A 22,301-nucleotide genomic window follows, 5' to 3' on the forward strand; every position below is an offset into this window, starting at 1 on the left:
CTCGTAATAGGACATTACTGGATGGCGAGGGCGAGAATATAAATTTGCCCGAATTTGGTACTCGTCTGCGATACGAGCGTGTCTGGAAAATTTCGTCATCAAATATCGGACTTCAGTCGCACGATGATATATGCGTCATAATCGAAAACCAACACTACCTGGTGGGCCCGCAATGTATCGAAAACGTTCAGTGTACACGGGACAAAATGGTGCAAAACGTTTCCACACCTCTAATGTTATAACTATATGCAGCCATAGGTATATTTACAGAGAATGTAGGGCGTTCCCCTCTGTGCCTTTCCTCACGATTAATTGGACTTTTCCCGCCAAACGGGACAATTTTCCTCTGGACAAAAAATTAAAAGTAAAAATGTTAAACAATAATTAATAACAAATTACAAACGCAAATGAATAAATGTAGGTACTGTTAACGAGATTTTTTTATTAAATAATTGTTAAATTAATATATAAATATAATTCAATAATACTTTCACATAATTTTGGTTTATCAATCAGTGCCTATTTAATTGGATAATAAATCAACGTGAATGATGATAGTCGATATATTATGATGGTCGTTTATTTCGGGTAAAACCAACGAACCAATTTTCCAACCTATTTATTATGTGTAAAAAAATGTATATTGATTCAGGGAGGGAAATATCGTAGCCCAAAGTGGGGGGGACGTCCAGTACCGCTACAACTCTCGTGGGGGAAAGGGGACCTCTTTATAGGTTATATATTATTTAGATCACAGAATAGATTGGCAGATTGCTAAAATGTTTATTGTTTACTAATTATTGGGATAATGGAATGTTTGAAGTAGCAGTCGTTTGTCACAGCCCACAACCTTTGTGGTTTGTGAGTACCTACCTACTAGAAAGGTACAGACTTGTCACCACGTTTCTATACAAACTTAACCAAGTAACAGCTCCCCTACTCGAATAGTCGAATCCACTAATATTTTCGGAACCAGATTCGTACAAATGTTGTTTTAAGACGTACAAATTGAATAGTAAATATTGACTAAAATTACAAAAGCACAACGTCAGGAGGTAGAGGGGTGTAGAGACATTTACTGAAGTTTGACGATATAGTGTTCACAACGACGAGCATTATATAAGTATGTGCGGATATTTTTATAGAACGATTCTAATTTACAGATATTGACGGTGTTAATTATTATTACTTTATCGCAAAGACTGCGTAAGACGACAATAATATTAAGTTAGGTATTCCTGCACCATTACTTTATCAATGTATCGCTTTGATCGTTATTATGTGTACTCACGTTGTCGGTACCGGTGAACACGTTGTAACGTTTGCGCAAAGACGACGTGTAAGACTCGGGATCGGACGAGTTGTACTGAGCTTTAGTGGACGACGATGGCCGCTTGTTCTCCTTGGACGCGGAAGAGCCGCCGGTGAACAGCATCTTGAACTTGTCCAGTCTGGAACGTTTTTTGGCCGGTTTTTCGGCGCCGTAAACGGAAGCGGAGCGTGGCGGCGCGTTGACGACTGTCACGTTATTCCGGGAAACGATGTTCGGCATGCCGGACGAGGTCCGGGACGTCGGTGGTCGGCCGCGGCTGCCGTCCGGCGGCCGGACAGCGGTGTCACGGTGATGATGGTCGTGGTGAACGGTGGTGTCGCGATGGATGGCGGCGTCACGGTGATGAAGGTCATGGTGGTCGGCATCGATATCGTCTTCGTGGTCATCATGGTCATCGTCACCGTCGCCGGACAGCCTGGGCGTCCTCCGGGCGAACCGGTGTTCCGTGACGATCTTTCGCTCGAAGTATCTGTCACCACCACCGAGCGTCTCGTTCTTCTTGTATACCGTCGCGTACGTGTCCGGCACCGGATCCGGAGGAGTTCGCACGCGCACTGCCGCCCCCGACCCCGTCCGCTGTGGTCTGACCACCACGGTTGCCGCGCGTTTCTGCAGCCTCGATTCGAGCGCGTCCCGCCTGTGGCTGAGATCGTCGTATGACGTCCACGTGTCGTCCATGCCGCCGGCCGAGCGATACTGTTGTCGTTGTCGTTGCGGTGGTGGCGGTCGGTCAGCTGCCGCCGCCGTGTCGTCCGGTAGGTGGACGATGGTGGGCGACGACGTGGCCGTGTACGAAAACGGTTCGTTGCCGTTGTGCGCGTGGGCAAAGTCTGGCGACGACGGCGGTGGCAGCAGTGGTGGCGACGGTTGACGGGCGAGTTCGGCCGCCGCCGCTGCCGCCTGTTGTTGTTGGTGCTGCTGTTGCTGGTGCTGTAGTTTCCGGACGATCCGGTCGACCTTGTGGCCGCGGACCGGGCGCGGTGGGGACGCGCCGCTGTAGCCCAACGGGCCGCCGACCGTATACTTGAAATACTCGTCCCGCGGTGACGACTCGATGATGGGAGACAGCTGTTTTTTCGCTCGAATCGGCGCCGGAGGTGGTGACGGGCCCGTCAGCACGCGTGGCGTGGACGGTTCTGAAGACCGATCAGCCCCCGACTGCGTCCTTCGCGGGGGTGGCTCGGACGCGGCCATAGCTGTCGGACGCTTTTTGATCTTCGTTTTGATCCGCTGGATGGTGCCGAACAACGATATCGAACGTTTTGCGTCGCCACCGTCGCCGGACGCCAGCGGCTTGTCCCGGTCGCCCGCATCGCTGACGCTCCTCGTCAACTTGCCGCCGCCCGATGATGCCGTCGATCGTCGTTTCGGCGGTGCCGCCGAAGTCGTCAGGTCCGTTGACGAACGATACTGTTGACCGCCTTGTCGCTGTTCTTCCCACGTCGGCTGCTCCCTCTTCCTGATCCGGTTCTTCGGCCTGTCCAACGACATGTACGAAGACAGTTTGCCTGTGTACACAACCCAACATAAATTAAAACGTGCTCATTATACGAATATTCGTGTCACAAAAATATATAAATTGTTTGAGAAATATTGTTAAACTATATTACACTACTTTTCTACCCGGGAGTATTGCAACTATTTCGTAAGAGAATAAATATAAATATTCAAAGAACTTAGGTCGATTTTTTTTAATTTTCAAATCCTTTAAAGGATATTCTACTTTTTTCTACGTTTTTATTTTACTATTCAGTCATAATGCTTTATACACATTACACCGACCGAAACTGAAGGATTATTTAGGTTGTTTACTCTATCCGTTTCTGTACAGTTTCGATTATATCCATTACATGTAAGATATAAGTAAAACCCCATCTGAAATGTTTGTTCAGTCTCGACAGTAAGCTTAACAAACAATATTAGGTACCTACATAGTAAATAACATGAAAAAACCATTTATCGTACAACAAATGCTTCTGTTTTTAATTTAATTGTTCAAATTTAACTATGTAAAAAAATATTTCCATATTTCCATCAACTGTAATATTAGTGATGAATATGTTGGAAAATAAAATTACTAAGCAGATACTGATTGAAAGGTGTGGTAGATACCTAACCCCAGAATATTGGTACCTATATGAGTTAAAAAAAACTCAGAAATGCTTATATTATATACAAATAATATGTTTTATACTTTACAAATATAAGTAGGTCGGTCCCTAAAATATCCAAATTTTTGTACTACACACATAGTCCCAAATCGATTAAATCTAAATTATTTCTAGATAAACACTTAAAACACTAATACCTATACTATATACCACCGTTCTCTACTAAGCTGATAATAATAATAATAGCTACTCTCAATAACAATGAATAGTTTATAATAATAACTATAATAAGAGTATAAGACATAACAACTCAAAACATTGTTTACTGTGTGTCTGTGTAAAATGTAGATAGTAATTAAAATGTGGTTTGGCGAAAAACCATTGAAATATAAAAAAAATGTGAAGATATAAAATTATACATAATATTATTATAAAGGATTAATTATAATATCACATTTTTAAATTTCGTACTACACACTGCACTTTTCATACTACACAAAGTGTGTCGTAGTACACATAATTTTAGGGACTGACGTAGGTTATACCTAGATACATCATATTATAGATTTATTGATAGTTAATTATTTACTGTAAGATATTTTATATTTATTCAACGAGAAAATTGTTTTTATGATATAAAGTATTTTATTAAATTTTTACGATGAAAAAGTTTTACAATTTATTTTAACAAAATTAAAAACAAATTAAAACATTTTTTTCTTTTTTTTTGATCAAAGAGATTTTATTTTATTTTATAATATTTGCTTAACTTAAATACTTTTAGTTTTTGAGCGTACGAAAATTCATTTTTTTTAATGCAGAAAAAAAAATATCTTTACACAATTTAATTTGTGCTAAAAAAGTTTATTTTAACTACAAACTTCATAGTAACCAATGAATAACTAAAATAAAGTAAGTTTAAAAAAAATGTTTCCAAATCTAATTCTAAAGTGAATTTAGGTATATTATACTATTTTCTCCCAAAATATAAATCTATTATTTCATAATTTTTTTTTATATTATTTATACTTCTTTTAGATTTTTTTGACTGAAGTATTCTCAGAATAACCTGAGTCAAAACAATAGTAAGTAATGAATTTTAAGCTCATAAATTAATATTATTATTAATTCTACTTATACCTACTGCGTTTACATAACATTAAACATACATAATAATATATATGTTCAGAAGGAGGTTGGTGTTGACAGTATTGTAAAATTCTGTGATGTTCGAAACTAAATGGTCACAATTACCTTCAGAATTCCATTTTTTCGAGTCTGTCCCTCCAAAGCTGGTCTTCCGTTGAAGGGACCCTCCATCTGGTTTGCTCCTCTGCTGTCTTCTCGGCGGTACATCCGAGTGCAGAGAGGCCACGCTGTCTGCCTGCTTGAGTACGCGGTCAGCTTCTAACGCAAGTTCACGCTTAGACGCTTTGATCTTTTCCCTGCGAACTGGCGTGGGCACCAAGTGGCCTTCGCCATCTCCAGCTAAAGCTTCCACAATACTTGCTGCATCTGAGTTACCTTATAAGTCATAAACAAACAAAATAAGTCAAGAAACGATATAATTATTGTCGAATAGAGATATTATGAAATTCGCATAATAAATTATGTTTCTCGGAGTCATTTACAGGTACGAAAAGTTCTGTCCGTTAGCGTTTTTTATGTTATCTTGTGATACATTAACGATCATGTGACAAGAAACACGGATAACGAGTCAAAAACCCAATATTTTTCTTATATCGGGCACGGTATTTTATAACGAAAAAGATAGATATGAATATAATATTTTTTTACCAATATTTTAAAAAGCTCTGACATGATAACACCATTTTTATAAGTATAGGTAGGTTCTATAAACTATTAAAATTGTTGTTATGTTTTAAAATAAGCGTTTTGAGAAAAATTATTCATACAGCATTTATTTTAGTTATTAACCAGGTGTATATCAATAATATAGTTGTTAAAAAATAACTCTTTTTTTTACAAATTATGAAAAATATTAAAATGTTTCTAGAATTCCAAATTTAATATTCTTGTATCGTGTTTATAGTTACCCACTAATACTTTAAATATAGACAATGTTACCTAAATAAATATATCTCAGCTTAATTACCTATAAATTATTATTTAAAATTAACCAAATAATGTGTAGGTAGGTACTTATAACTATAATATTTTTTTATTTATAAAATGCCATTTGGAAATATCTTAAATTAAATCTATAAAATAATTGCACATAAAATAATGTACATATAATTATTTTACATTGTGATTTTATTACCAACAATAAAGTGATTTTAATGAATTATTTAGAATTGCTTATGTCAAGGCGTGACAAATGACAATAATAAATGTATGACAATTATTAATTTGTCCGGAAATGTTTCTGCGGTTGTATAATACGCTTGTATTCCAAAAACGTTACTAAATATATGTGGCATTGGACGACGCCCCTTTTCTTGACCTTCCCCTACACTACTCTAGTAATAGCTATAGACTCTACACCTCTCGGTTTGTCTCGTTATATATACAAACATTACAAACATGTTCATTCTATTATAAACGGACTAAACTTCCATTCTTATTTAAGTCTTATCATTAGTTTTTTAATACAGTGTCCTTATTCAGCTTTTGTACAACCTCAAATCGTTTTTTCGACATCTAGATATAGATAATATTATAATAATACCTTTTATTTATTTTTAGTATTATCTCTGTCGAGTGCCCTAAATACTCGTAATGATCTCGAGCACCTTTTATGCAACGAACTAAACGAATTCCTTTAATCTCGAGTTATACTCCATAATTCAATATAATGTTTACATTACGACATATTTTTTAAAAATCTATATTATCTGTATGATATATGTATATATATAATATATTCAATCCCTTTTCACTAAGAATGTTTCTCTCGACGTTATATGCGCAGCTAGGTTTTAAATTATAACATTATATTACACAATAAACACCTATATTTTTTATAGGCTATGATGTTATTCGTGGTTCGTTAATAAATCACATTTATTCACAACATTATTCCTCTGAATGTCAGGACAGCAGAATTAGGCGTTTAGTAGTAGTTATAAAGAGGATTTTCAACAGTGTATGACTGCAATTTGTAGTTTATGCAATTCATAGATCATATATAATTTATTGTATGATGTAGGTACGGATGACATTTTATATTTTAACCCTCAGCATTATTGTTAGGTAAGTTATTATACCATTTTTTAAATTCTTAATTAGGCGAAGGAACTTTTGATTTTACAATATTTATGAGTGCTTTTTCGAAAAACACAACAATATGTTGAACACAACATCCCCACTTTCGGCCAAAAATAATTTTTGAAATGTAATCATTTTATTATCTTTGTCAATAAATTTTAAACAAAAATTATTAATTTGGCAGTCCACTTTTTAGTTTTCATTATAAGCGTTTTTTTGGCAATTATTATTATAAATTTTGTTATATATGCTGTAGCCCGAGTCTTCTTCTTTTCTTTCACCTTCTCTCCCAATTATTGGGGTCGGTCACCCGGGTCCTCAATTTCCACTTCACTTAGCCCGTGACGAGTATATTATTATTATAAAGGTAGATAGAAACTAGGTTTATATTATAACCTATGTATTTTTAATTATATAATAATTATTTATGAAATAAATTCCCATTTGTTGAGTTTTTTTCTTCAGAATGATCAATCAACGCCTATACTTGTTTTATTGACAGTGGCGTCGTAGTCCGTACACAGTAACACACGCACATATTATGCACAAACCATACCTATAAGTTTTATTTTCGTAATAAAAGTTAAAAATTCTTTTGTCTCTACTACTCACACACACAAACACACAAACTTAAAATGTATTATTGTATTTTTCCATTCATAATATATTGTCGGTATTGATATCTTTGTATTTGTCCTTGGTTTTTTTCGATATACTTAACTTATATTTTATTTTCCTAGACAATTTCCTCGGAATTTTTAGCAAAACTTTTTAACCACAGTTGATCTACCTATTTAGGTACTATGGAATATGGGTATATATTTTTCAAAACAAACTCGGTTTGTACATATGCGTAGGTATTTATTTATATGTTAAATACGTAAAATAACATTTTTTCATTGTAATTAAAACGACCGTAATTATGTTTTAAACCCTCGTCATGTCACCCGATTCACTGCAGTAAACACAAAACACGCGTCACCGTCATCGTCATTCATTCCCCCGCGCACGTATCTCGTGGTCACTGTGTTTCGGTTCGTGCCGGGGAAAAAGTGTCTAACCCCAAAAGTCTATTATGGAAAAGTTCATGACCCGTGTTCGAGAGAGGCAAAAAACCATGATAAAATGTACATAATATAAATTATTATTAAATAAGTAGGTACCCTTTCAACGGAAAATTTCGTTGACACTCTTTTATACTAGAGTGTATAGACTGATCATGACTGCACGTGGTCATCGGGACATACAATATCGGCTTATATAGGATTTTGGGTTCAAAGTATACTATATAATATGCGCCTTTGTCCGTGTCCATTCACTGAAATCCGACCAGAATACCAGCAATATATATGTAGCTGTTAATAACCACCTATTTTTAAGTGGGGGGGGGGGGGGGACTGGTGCCTTCCCAGATGGAAATTTGCAGACTTCATATTATTTCGACATCATTTTCGCCGGCTTGTTGCAGGTTAAACTGTGTGGGGAGGAGGCGTACACGCACACATTATAATAATATGTCAGGATAGGTAAAACAATAAATCATACAGACCTCGGCACTGACCATAATATTATTATGTTCCAATAATAATATACAGCCTAACCTAACCCAATCTAATGGTTGCGGTGTACGTAACCGCGTTACATGTGCGCACTACACGAAAGCAGCATAAAATATGGCGTATACGAAATAAACTATAAATTATTATAAAAATAAAACAGGACGAGACGAGTTTATTTTGTTTGCGTACCGATTTTCTTGATCCGCACGTCCCGGTTGAACGACACTCTTGGCCTCTGCGACGAGTCGGACTTTTGCGAGTCCGATCTGTACACGTCCAGCATGTTTGCGGAGGTTAACTCGGGATCTGTGAACAAAACGAGTGCCACGCACGTAGTTATATATATATATATATCTATGTTATATTTATATAATTAAATTATTAAATTCGCTGAATCGTGTGTTTCATGCTTCTGTGTGTGTGGTCGTCAAACACACGCACGCACGCGATGAATAAACTTAAATAATATAAATATGAAACACATTATTCCAATAACGAAAACAACAACAAAAACAACAACACAAAAGGTAAAAATTAACGAATAGCCTGCGAACCCGGACTTGTGCGCGTGTAACAACTTTTGAAATAAAACGAAATAATATCACTTGATGTTCAATAATATATTAGTATCCTCTATATTTGAGTGGAATTCACGTAGTTCGATAATATACCTAAATAATATTACAAAATTGGGCATTAATTAGTTAGTCAGTTAGCAGTTAAAGCTGCGTTAGTTAATTTTCTAATTAACTTAATAACTTAACTATAGTTAGAGAATCCATAACGTATGACGACTTAGCTTTTTTCAATTATTTTTTCCCACGTGAACTTTAAACTCTTATTGAGTGAATAAATATACATTGTAAGGTATATACTGCGATAACCATTAACTATAATAAAGCTTAACTCAACTAACCGAAGCAAATCCTGTCCATTGACTTGCCCATCACCTTCGCATATAATAATAACATTACCTACCCATATATCTATTTCATTCTCTCTCTCTCTTTCTCTCTCTTTCTCTCTCTCTCCTCATTTTTTCGTCGGTTCGCCCGCCTAACTCTGCAGCGGCTGTACGGCTACGGTTGAGGTAGGAGTGCGCGCGCCATCGTTGCGTCACTGGCCATGTAGGGTAACCCGGGTATCGGAGCCCGAGGACCGCCGTGGCCCACACGAAACTACGGCGCCCACACTGCCCAATATTATATGCGGCGCGCATGAGTGTGCGCCGCGTGTCTACGTAATATTATGATTGTAACGCGGTGTCTTCGCGGCTGACGGACACGACGGCGACGACTTTACGTATAATATAATATTATAATAACATTATAAATTATAATAGTAGTTACCTACTATATGAATGTCTTAAGCGTTTCGCCACCGCCGCAGTTAAGTTATTTTTGTCTGCGTCCCATAAAGGTTCTGAGGTTTTTTTTTTTATTTACATAGCTATACAAGTTTCCGCGCATGCTATAACGCAATACATCCGGGCAGTTCTTGTATCGAGGAGCGCACTGCGTTATATCAAAAACTATATTATATTAACGTCTTTGCAAATATTTTTTTTTTACATCATTAATATTAATGGTCAATGCAATAACTTTGAAAAATTATATTATTTATTCTGTTTTGTTAGATTTTTTTAAATTTTTTTTTAATATACATTTCAAAGCAGAATATTTTTCAGAGAATTCGGTGTATGCAAATCACATTTTGGATGAGCTGCTTATATAAGCTGCTATAAGAGTTTCAAGTTTTGATGAGTGGAGGTACCACATGGGAGCCTCGCAAAACGTTGGTTCACTACATCACTCATCTAACTTTGAAAAATTATAACTTAGTTAACATTAATGTTGGAAATTTAGTTTTTATATAGGCCTCGAAATACTAGGAATAATATTTTGATTAGGAATTTGAAATCAAAAATATATTTTGTCGTTCAAAAAAGTAAAAAAATAAAAATAAAACGATAACAATTGTAAAAATACATTGTTTAGAACGACTTAACATTAAGTAAAATGAATATTTTCAAAAACGTTATAAGTTTTTGAAATTACGAGTGTTTTACGTTAAATGAATCACCTGGTTTGATAATAAAATGTTCAATCATGATCACATTTTTCCGGTGGACCAATAAAATGGTTGCGTATAAAAGATTGCAAACATATTTTGTCCGTCATATTTTTATTCACAAAGAAAACCAGTGCACCCAATTATAATATTATACCTACGTATAATAAACGTGATTGCGTTTGTCGTTACGATGATAATATTATTATTTATAAATTTATAATATACAATAGCAATAAGCCACAAACGCTGAAACGCGTGTTTGAAGCAGAATCGCGAGGATATTAATATTCATATTAATTATAATATCATCATACGAAATGGTTCTTGGACATCAAATAAAAATATAAACAGTATTCCATGCCTTTGCCTTATATGTATATTATATAATAATATTGTGTAGTGTACGCACCGTGCCGTGCTTCGCAGCTTTTCTGAAATGGCGGGGACTGGAGAAGGTATGAATTTTTGACTATTCTCAGAATACGTTATGCCAAAAAAGTGTATTATATATTTTTGTCTTTACCGGCAGGTGCTAGCTAATTAATAATTATACAGTAATAAGTTATTATTCATTACCGCGCATCGCAGTGGTGCATATCAGCGGCGACATTTCATTCTCCCAACTATAGGTAACATTTTTTTATTAAATTGAATTAGATTGATGACGTATTTTTAATTAAGAACATTTTTCATCATTATTTACAGACAATAAAATTACTATATGGGGCATAATTATCGTATATACGTGTTGGTATATAATACGTATATATTACTATTATCAGTCATATAATTTTGTTATTTACGTCACTGCAATACAAAATATTGAAAATCTATAAAATTAATCAATATATCATTCTCTAATATTCTTTATTATACGAACAATTCTTTTATCTTGAAATATTCTGAAATATGCAAAAAAACCTTTTGCCATTAATTTACACGTTTCATGATTTGTAAAGATTTCGAACCCCCGTCTGACTGCATAGACTCAATAAAAATATAATTCCGGCTTCTAGTAATAACTACTAATTATATATCATTAGGTAATCGTACGTTTAAAAGGGTAATTCGTATATTTTATACGTTATTCCTTAGGTTCATACTTTATAATAACATATAATGGCGTAATAACAACCCCGTAATGGCGATAAATATGCTTTTATTGCGTTATCATATTATATTTTATTGTGATCAATCATCAGACAATCAACTTAAATAAATATGTATTTTATATGAACAAATTAAAAATCACACAGAAAAAATAATGAAAACATGAATTTATATTTTAACAAACCTAACATAATTGATGAGACAATAATATAAGATAATCAATATTGGTACACAAAAAAAAGACAACGAGACACTCTCACCCCCTCCCCCAACGACCCTGAGAGCTAATCTATTATAATACGAACGCGATATAATTCATAAATATTTTGGCCATGCTACTCCGCGGTTATGCGCAGCGCAGAATATCGCTCGATCGTTATATATTTTATTGTATGTATATATATGATACGTAGAGCGCGCGCGTAGGTCGTACTTAAATATAATAATATTTTAGTGTTTTACTCGTTGATATCCGTTGCAGGGGTGTGCGTCGTATAATATCTTATATTAAATAGGTATATACATATTATATATTATTATATCCGTGCGTGTGTGTGTTTGTGGCTTGTGCATATCATAATATCGCGTTTCCGACGAATAAAATAAAAAACAGCTGCTGCGAAACGAATTTTGGCCGGCCCGTCAAGGCCGTGCGCGATATACTCATATAAAAAAATTCTGAACTAATTACAAGTAAAATAACCAAAATTGTATAATTATTTATTATAATATAATAGTATCCATCGGATCACGCGATATCCTAATTAAATTCGTCAAAAGACAAAACTTCAGCTTTTATTTCTCCACATCGAGCGCATCATCGTAGTTCACGGTTGAAAGTTATAACCAGCGAATAGAAATCGCCAAAGTCACGCATATATATTATTATATTATAAATTACAATAACACTATTTTCATTATTTTACTTGTAATTTATTCGGGAATTTCTGACTTTTAAAAATTGGATTCTCAGACTAACCAATTACGCGATAACTCTTTTATACAACGATATAATATTATACGATTTTAAAGAAAGAGACCGAAGATAATGGCTTTTAATCTTTTTCTTTATAAAGAAAGAATTTGAAGTAAGAGTTGTAAGACCTTTAATACTATCTGATCCTACTTAGCCTGACTAAGAAAATAATGCCCTTATTGAATTTACTCTTAATAACTCCGTTAAATGTAATGTACGCGGATTGTTAAAACAGTAATTTTAGCGGTTTTGACCAATTATATAAAATACAAGTCTAAAATTATAATCAATCATACTGACTATTACATTTTCTGTAACCTACAATGATAACCCTATTTATAAAAATAAATATTCTTTTTTCGTGAGCCTACAAAGTACAAATTCCTGTGTTAGCTCCTCTTTAAAAAGTGAATTTTTGAAAAAATCTCTCATATAGTGCACCATGCTTATATGGCGGTACGAAGGTGTCATGACAATTTCGTCTCTAGCTATCTTAGTATCGGCCGTATTTGTTGATTATGAATCACGTCAATCCCGACTTCGGTGACTTTTTCTTTCATATATTATACAGATACAGATTTCATAAGGCATTATCAATTATAATAAATAATAATATACCGCATTATTCAAGTTTAACAAACATAATATTAGAGGTGGTTTTTTTAAATAATGATTTTCTTTTATTGGGTAAGGTTTTATCAATCACGGGTGTCACATGTGATCCGGACATTCGGCACTGCATATTACATAAACGACCATTATAGTTATAATCAAATATAATAATATAATATATTATACCTATTGCACACGATCATGATATTATAGTTGTTTATCAAAATATTGTAGGTACACGCAGGACGTTGACCCGCAGCAAGATTGCTGTTCGGTTTTTCACTCTCTAGACGACAGTGTTACTCTTTCGAATTTCGGGGGCACAAAATCATCCATTCTCCGGTCGACACACGTCGGTTACCTACTGTTGTAGCTGTTGTCGCTATAATAGTACCTATTATCGTCATCGCCGTCGGACTACAATTGCTGAATGGGTGCACCCCGGTGACTGGTGCACCGCGAAAGTCGTGATTGATTGTCAAGAGACACGCGTACGTACAATATAATACTATACATAAGTATGTGAGCCCATGATGTGTGCGCGCGCCCATTTGCGGGGGCGGTCACATATAGAAACGATTTTCGGCACACGATGCGTTTTAAATGACCGCGGACCGACCGCGACTAATCGCTCGTTGTTTGACAATCATAATACGATTCCTATGTATAGGTACGATATAGGTGCTGAGTAATTTAACGATCGCTGAGCAGGTGCATGCGCCAAGATTTTGTCGTCGTCGGTTCGTGAACCCTGCAGAGCTTACGAGCTTTTAGTCGACGGGAGATCATAATATTGTGACATTATATTATTATTCTACTGCAGCGGTCATCGACACGTTGCCCCCCGAGTCTTCAGTAAGTAACGAGCAAAAATTCCACGTCGCAGCACGTTGTTATAATATTATAATACATTGCATATTATTTCCTTGCGTATTTCAAACGTTTAAAACACTCGAGTCGGGTTCCATGAACAATCATTAAAGGTTCATCGAACCAGTAGTGAGCTAGTGGTCCCTTAAACATCATTTAGTAGACCATGATTGATCCATAACATTTTATTCGACCATTAAAACTAATTAATTTTTCATGCAACCCGGCGCATTAGTAAAAAATATAGCACATACGCATAAAATATTATCCGAATTATGGAATTCTGCACACAGGTACGTCTAGTGTGCACTGCATTACGTATAAACTAATATTGGCTAGTACTATATTGGGTAAATAGCTACTTGCACATATATAGTTTATGCCATTTTCAATACCCTGGTCCCTGATGATTATTGTAATATAATACTATAGCTGTAGGTATACAGCATTTTATCTATAAACGTGTTTTTTGCTTTTCCGCAGTCTTCCGTCATTATTTAAGATATTTTGCTCATTCTGCAGGGCCGCCACCTCTTTTTATATTTACGATAAATACCATATTTATAAATATATAATTTTTTTTCTATATTAAAAAATTAATACATTTTATTATAATAAACAGAAAATCTACGATTTGCTTTAACAATAGCAAAATGGATCCCACGTGAATTATCTTTATCATCATAGGCGTGCGCACGGGGGGGGCAGGGTGGGCAGCTGCCCCTCCTGCGAGCTGAAATTTTCTTCCAAATATTGTTTTTAAAAAACATAATATTATAATAATATAATTTTTATATTATAATGAATAATATATTAATTATTAATATGTAAATAACGAGTGATAAAGAGTGTTTATAGATAGCGGCAATCACTGTGGTTTCACGGTAATCCAAACAAAATCGCGCCAATATATTCTACTATCAATTTCTATGTTAATTTCAACGCTATTAACATAAAAATTGATAAATAGCATCACTGTACGATGTTTTTCCAAATGGTAATATGCGTCCCGGCGCATGCGCAGTATAAATAATGGTCGGGTCTCTTATCAATACCCGGATGGTTGGGTCTCTATACACAGCTTAGCAAGTTGCTAGTAACATAGCAAGTTTCAATATTAATATATTAAATTTGTAGTTAAATTAATGATTTTTAAAACTAAAATACTTCCATGACTAATATTAATTGAACTAACTAATAAAGTAACAACCAAAATAATATTTAACTATATATTATAAAATATATATTTTATTACATTCTGCCCCCCCTGTCAGCATGGTCTGCGCACGCTTATCTTTATCATAACGAATTTTAGATTGGTTTTTTTTGAATCTCTGATGTTAGTATGTTACGTACAATATTTCCAAAACCTTATAATTATAAGTTCTGACTTATAACTATATATGCATAGTCTACCACTCGACCATATTAATATTATTCCTCCGTGACAATGAGTCACGCCATAATTGGTACTATACTAATTATTTATTATTATACTTAAATAAACCATGGGTTATTAAAATAAAAATGCTTAACATTTTATAAAAAAAAAAACACCATATAGGTAGTTACAAATCACTAGAATCTGGTATAATTCAACGCCAATGATACAACAATAATTACCATAGGTACATAGCTGTTTACATGAAGTAGTCGAGTTAAAAAACTTACATTTTACAAATATAAACAGCTTAATATTAATAACAGTTATCAATAAAAATATTAAATATTAAAATGTTATACGCAATAGAACATATTATTATATCGCCAATAGATTTTAACGTTTATTTTAAATACGAAATTAGTTTTAACATTAATATTTAATAATCAAAAGTACCTAGGTATAAATATATTATATTCCAAACTATTGATTAAATAACAATATACTCATGGATATTAAAATATCGTTGTCTACTATTATAACTGGATATACATTTTAAAAGCTATACATGCCTATACGGCTATACATGGTTTAATACTGTAATGTAAAATCTATTAGGAGTCATTTATGAAATAATAAAATAAAATTTCAAAATATTCAATTCAATTGTTAAAATGATAGCCGTATTTCATAAACATTTTAGCGACTGCTGTGAGTAGAAAAAAAAATGATCAATTTTAATTAAATGTAATACATTCTTTCGTACCCATCTATATAAAATATAATTAAACTTAATAGTTAATACACACATGACACATACATTTTTTAACTTATACCGCTATATATTATGCATTTATGGTATCACTGCAAACGACGAACGTTTATCATTATGTCATTTGAAAATATTTAAATCCATTTTTACTGCGTGAATTGATTTTGAGAATAAAACACTTGTGCGCAAAAGTACGTTGTTTAAACACAGACGGTAATATTATAGTTTACGAAACACCAACAGACGCGCTAAATAAACATAATCCATATACCTAACTAATATATCATTTTCGCTATGTATTGTTTAGTGAACATTAACCGACTAGCGGAGGAGTACGTGGTAATGCGAAAGAAAAACTCTTGGCAGTACATTATATTATCATTGAAAGTGAAAAAACGATGCTCAAGTAAGTGCGACTTATAAATTGTATCTGTATGTGTATGTGTTTTTATGGTTTTAGTAGCAGCTATAGTGCACTAGATAAAAAAAATACAACATATTATTAATATATTTGCTACCTGTTGACTAAATCGGTCACAAAAAAACTACTATATAATATCATTCAAGGTTTCGTACCAAATTTGGGGACACTTTTTTTTCCTTCGACATTTGTCATATTATACGTGTCATATGACATAATCCTGTATGGTGTTCTTTGTTGCATATTAAGTTGGTTTGCTTCTGACGTACCTGGCATACGTCAGTCTGCAAATGGTGTATGTGTGCATACGTAGATTAGTTGTTATAGGTATATAAATAATATATTACAATAATAATATAATGTATTTTCCGTCGGACTCCGAAGAATCGTGTACATACAAATGACAAGTTATCATAATTTATCTTGAAATCACTCTCGAACGCTTCGTTTGAAATCGCATGCGTTGAGAAGTATCTATATATATATTTTTTTGTAAAATTACTTATTTAAACAATATTACAAGATGTAGATATTCCACATAGATAAAAAAAAATACTCGCAATTATAATATATAAGTTAAAATTTTGGTTTTATATTTTGCATATCGAATAGGTTTGCGCAACATACCTAACACATGAAATATACTATAGGTACACTATGTGCACGGGTATCCAATCAAGTTACCTTGGTTGTATATAAAGTTTAATGTGTATAGATATACACTATATCCGACTATCTCGGTCCATCAGTAGGCACTAGGCAGTGATTTTTACCCATTACTAAATTGCTGAAAAATATACAGAAAAAACCCCTTTAACTATTTCACGCCACTCAAGAGTATAATTGTTTAATTATAGGTTACGTATCGGACGTGCGTATACGGCAGCTAAATAATATTATGGTTTAGCGTTATCTTTATGGGTTTCAATTACATTATACGCACGCCTAACGCGTTGATGATCTAGTGGATAATATCATCGGCCTTGGAGTAGTATAGCTGAATAATGCATGATAGCTACATATTATAATATATGTATACATTTTAAGTGCAGAGAGAGATAGAGTGAGTGATATATATAGAGAGAGGGAGAGAGAAAACGCGTCATCATTTTCCGTGTCTGGTACAATTTGTTTTGTAAAACAAAATAATAATAATTTAATATAATAATGATAATAATAAAACTATTAGATTTTTCCACCTGTCGCGGCCTACCCAACGGAAACCGTTGATTGCAGACGGATGGGCGTTTATGAATGTCACGCGCACTAATGTATTATAATAATATTAAATATACGCGTATTTTGAGTGCACACGGCGGCGGGCCTTTATTGCGCGTTTAAAACAAAGATGCACACACGCGTATTGTGATATGATAGTTAGGTGTTATATTATTATACTGTAAAAACACGCGATTCGTCCCTGAAAACTGCAGCGACACATATTATATAGTTGTCCCACATTCTGTATACGCCATCGAGATTCTGCTGCACGTGGGTGTTAAGATTTTAGCTATGATCGACGACCACAACAGCTGATGTAGGTATATATAGTAATATTATTATGTACACAATAGCTAGTATAGGTACTTACATATAATAATACTACGCGGAACTATCGTCCGCTGTGATATTCTTGCGAAACTATCATTTGCGCGGTATGTAATAGTATATACGAAGAAGTAGAATATTATACAATATTGTCGTATCGACGTCACGTCGTCACACGTATATAATATAATATAACACATTAGCACATGAGTATGTATATACTGCAAGTACCTACGTATATCATATAAGTAGGTACTCGTAGTTTGCGAAAATCGTTTTGTGAAACTTTAAGAGTTCGGGAAATTACCGTGCTATTGTGTTCGCTCATATCTACCTCAACTCGACTATAATAAAATGTACGTCTTGTCAATATCTCTGCAACATGACCGACCGCACTTTTTTATTTTTCAATTTTCGCAATTAAATGTCTGACAATTTGCATACGTAAAGGTGGAAAAAATAATGAAAATAATTAACTCAAGTTAAGTTAAGTTAAGAGACACAAGATCGATAAGCTAAAGTTAACAGTAGTTAATAAATCATAAATTTAACTCGAAAAGTTAAAAGTAATATGGAAAAAATATAAACTTAACTCAGTTTAAAAAAAGTTAACCTACTTTTTTAAATTACTATGTGGATCACATAAGGAGTGACTGCGTTCTTTCTAATATCCTACATTTTAATAAACAATTTTATTGAACTTTCAACGTAATGTACCTAAACGTCATAACTTATTTTACTTTACATGATTATCATTAAATATTTAAACTATACCAACACATATTTTTACTCTCAAATGTTATTTTCTTATTTTACGATATTTCTTGTTTTTTTATCCATTCTATGTTTGGTTAGGTCAACTTTAGTAGACAAACCTAACCTAACCTAACCCAATCTGATACATATGTAATTTCACCTGTTTGTGATCTTCGTAGGTAATATGATTAATACCGTGCAATCAATTATGTACAATTACGATTCAGAACAGTCGTATCAAATAATTATAGAAAATCAAGTTTGTATAAAGCCATTTTCGTCAAAAATACAATGTCGTTTCCTTTCGTTTTAAATGTCTTGAATTATGGTAGTGTTTCTTCATTTTCTAGTAAGTTATGAGTTATTGTTAATATATAGACACATTAAAATACTTTTTTCTAATAAGATTATTTTATTCATTTAACAGTAGGTAATGTATAGTCTTTAAGTGTAATATTATACCATTTTTTCTCATAAAGCAAATTTATTTTATTATAATTTACAATACATGGATACAATACACCGATAAACTCAGAAAATTCAATATTCCACTTAACATGAACGAATCTTTAGGACCAGACATCGAAAACATATCAAATATATTAGCTTTCCTAAGGAAGACCGACCTATATAATAAAATTTAAACTTTTTGTTAAGGAGAATTATTATTATAATATTAATGTTAGTAGAAATTACATATTAACAACATATTATCAATTGTACAATTTTCGGACCAGAAATCACTTATTATGTATTTAACACAAAAACTAATAATCTTTGCTGTTGATGTTTTTTTAAGTTCAATAATAAAAAAAAAAATACATGGATAGTATATAATTTCCCTCGCCAACAAAATCATTCTAAAATAATGAAAGTATCTATTATTTATTTTTTTTAACCCTGGATTAACATCAAAATTCTTTATAAACCGTATATTATACAGTTATTTACAATATATTTTCGCTAATATATTTGATAGTTATCTAATAACGTTTAAGTATAAATATTTTTACTGAAAAATGTTGACACAAGATTGATTGACAATGGTAACTTGATTCTTCGAATACCTACCAATAAAGAAACCCTGAACCAGCCAATCTATCTCGATATTTTACTATTTCACAACGAATTATGTTTGCATTTGTTACAATTGATACCAGCTGGTTAATTAGAAATCAATAATCAATGAAGCCGTTGAGTATGTGGTACACTGTACGTAATACTATATTATACCAGACACCAGTTGGCAGTTACATATATATAATAAATAATAATATAGATTGACGCTTATAATTAAAAACGTTCATTGATAAAACTTATTTAAAAAAATTATGAAAAGGAAATTAAAATCCCAAAAAGTGAATTTTATGACATTACTTTCCAGCAATTGCATTGTATTAATTTGTTTAATACGATTATCATGTATATAAGTGCTCAATATGTTATAACCTGTAAACAAAATTATATTATTATATTTCCATCTCTCTATTTGTCAATCGAAATAGTAATAATATAATGTTGTGTTTATCTTTTGATGTATCGTATTCGTTTTTCGGTAAAGTCTTTTCAATATATTTTGTATATGTAGATACAAGTTACTATACAAGTTGTTATCGTTTATCTTATAAACATATACATTCTGTACGTATACCGTATAGGTAATTGTATGGTAAGAAAATAATTGTAGGCCGTATAGGTACGCCTGGTCGACAATATTTATTTTCTCGTCCAAGTTCAGTAGCTTTAGGCCGTTCAAGGTCGGCGTAGGTACTTACCCAAATCTAAATAATGAAAACGTTACTACACTACATTGCTAGAATGCACAACACATGGCTTGTAATAGGTATATGTGCACGCAAATTGACGCTGGTGGGCGTGACAGGTGTAGGTAGACGATCCGGCATGTTATAATAATTATATTACAATAAAATACTAAAATATTATACGAATGTGCGCATATATAGTGGTCCACGACGGAGACGATCAACATCAGCAGCGTAGTTCTAAAATACGTGCTCGTGGTACATAGGCACACTGTAGAACAAACGCCTCCGCGTTTTTTGTGCATTATACATATATGATGACTGTGACAAGGGCATATAAAATATTATATAGAAATTAAAATATAAAATATAGGTATATAAATAAATCTATGTGTAATGTGTATATATGTGTGTATGCATGTGTGCTTAAAATGCTTATTTTATATAATATGCCTGGTCGATGTATGTAACAATGACTATTGACGACGATCATAGTCGTGTTCGCTGCTGTTTACAATTTTTCCAATGTTCTTTTTATGACACACAATATGAGTAAATAATTCCTCCGAGTATATAATATAATATAATATACGCACTTATAAGTTATAAGTAAACGTAAATCGATTTATTGTAGTCGCTGCTGTAGAAGCGTTTTATTAACCTTCCTACATTGCACGTTTGATAATGATACTAAGTATAATTTCCAAGGCTCACAATTAACGTGTCACAATGTTATAAAAATAAACATTATTTTAATTTGATCATACTTAATAACGATAATTTAGTAAATTTTGATTTTTTCACTGTAGGTATAATAATATATTATATTTTTTTATTAGAATATATGTGCTGTTAATATATACATATTAACTATTTGAGAAAAATATAATCCTAATAAGTTTAAGATATTAATTGATTAACAAAACGAATCAAAAGTTGAACAATAAACAAATAAAAATACATACTTAAATTTAAGTCACTCAACACTTTTATTTAGTAACAAATCCACAATTAACAAATCCTATTCAAACTTTTAAAGTTGCATAGTATATTATGGTATGGTTATAAGATTATATAATGATATGAGAATTTGCAGGGATATATAGCTGAACTATCAACTGAGTATCAAACACTTAACCATTTAAAAGTTTCGAACTATTTATTTAGAGCATTCGAGTACAATTAGAACTAAATTAAATATTACATATTTTTTTTTTTTTTTTTTGAACCATTTTTAACAATATTATAATATTGTCTTTTGTTTATATATTTTAATAATTCAGAAACTATTCGTTTGAATTTGGTTTGACTACATCAATATTTAAAAAAAATCATTTATTTTAATTTGGAAAAAATAAGTTTTTATCATTTTAAGACTCTTTCAATTGTTTAAAAATAATTGAAAATATTCACCTTATTAGTAGCCACCTAGATAGCAATCTTTTGTTAAATAATATTATTATAACATTATAATCACGAATAATATTAGTATTACTTACAAATTCCAAAAATCAGAATTTGACTAAATTCATAATAAGACGAAATAATGTGTGGGTGAGGATGCTTTGTGAACCACCTTATAGTATATAAACAATAGTAGGCACTAGAAAGAATGTTTGCATAGTAGATACCCTATCAAGTTACATAATTGAGTTTTATTTATTTAGTAGGTTTATCAAATATATTGGGGGGGAAGGTCTGCAAAAACAAATAATAATAATTAAAAAAAAAAAAAACACTATATACTAAATGAAAATAAGACTTTCTGGGGGGGGGGGGGGGGGG

General features: G+C 32.9%; 2 protein-coding genes across 4 annotated transcripts in view; one reads left to right on the top strand and one right to left on the bottom strand.

Moving 5' to 3' along the window:
* Positions 1–497: 497 nt before the first annotated feature.
* Positions 498–22,301, bottom strand: part of LOC100572493 — a 34,195-nt gene continuing 12,391 nt past the window's right edge. Inside the window, exons 2-4 of the mRNA XM_029487878.1 lie at positions 8,424–8,540; positions 4,699–4,968; positions 498–2,841 (exon numbers count right to left, since the gene is read on the bottom strand). Of these exons, the coding sequence (XP_029343738.1) occupies positions 1,247–2,841; positions 4,699–4,968; positions 8,424–8,540 (1,982 nt within the window). The 3' untranslated portion in view covers positions 498–1,246. The remainder of the gene's footprint in view (positions 2,842–4,698; positions 4,969–8,423; positions 8,541–22,301) is intronic.
* Positions 13,808–22,301, top strand: part of LOC100168340 (protein EFR3 homolog cmp44E) — a 63,292-nt gene continuing 54,798 nt past the window's right edge. Inside the window, exons 1-2 of one of the 3 annotated variants that reach the window (XM_029487877.1) lie at positions 13,808–13,860; positions 16,336–16,434. In XM_029487877.1, coding sequence (XP_029343737.1) covers position 13,860; positions 16,336–16,434 — 100 coding nt within the window. In that variant the 5' untranslated portion in view covers positions 13,808–13,859. Of the gene's footprint in view, positions 13,861–16,159; positions 16,435–22,301 lie in introns of those variants that run through there. The other 2 variants (XM_029487876.1, XM_003242366.4) reach the window with 2 other exon arrangements.

This window comes from Acyrthosiphon pisum, chromosome A1 (assembly GCF_005508785.2).
Source record: "Acyrthosiphon pisum isolate AL4f chromosome A1, pea_aphid_22Mar2018_4r6ur, whole genome shotgun sequence".
NCBI classification, from domain to species: domain Eukaryota; kingdom Metazoa; phylum Arthropoda; class Insecta; order Hemiptera; family Aphididae; genus Acyrthosiphon; species Acyrthosiphon pisum.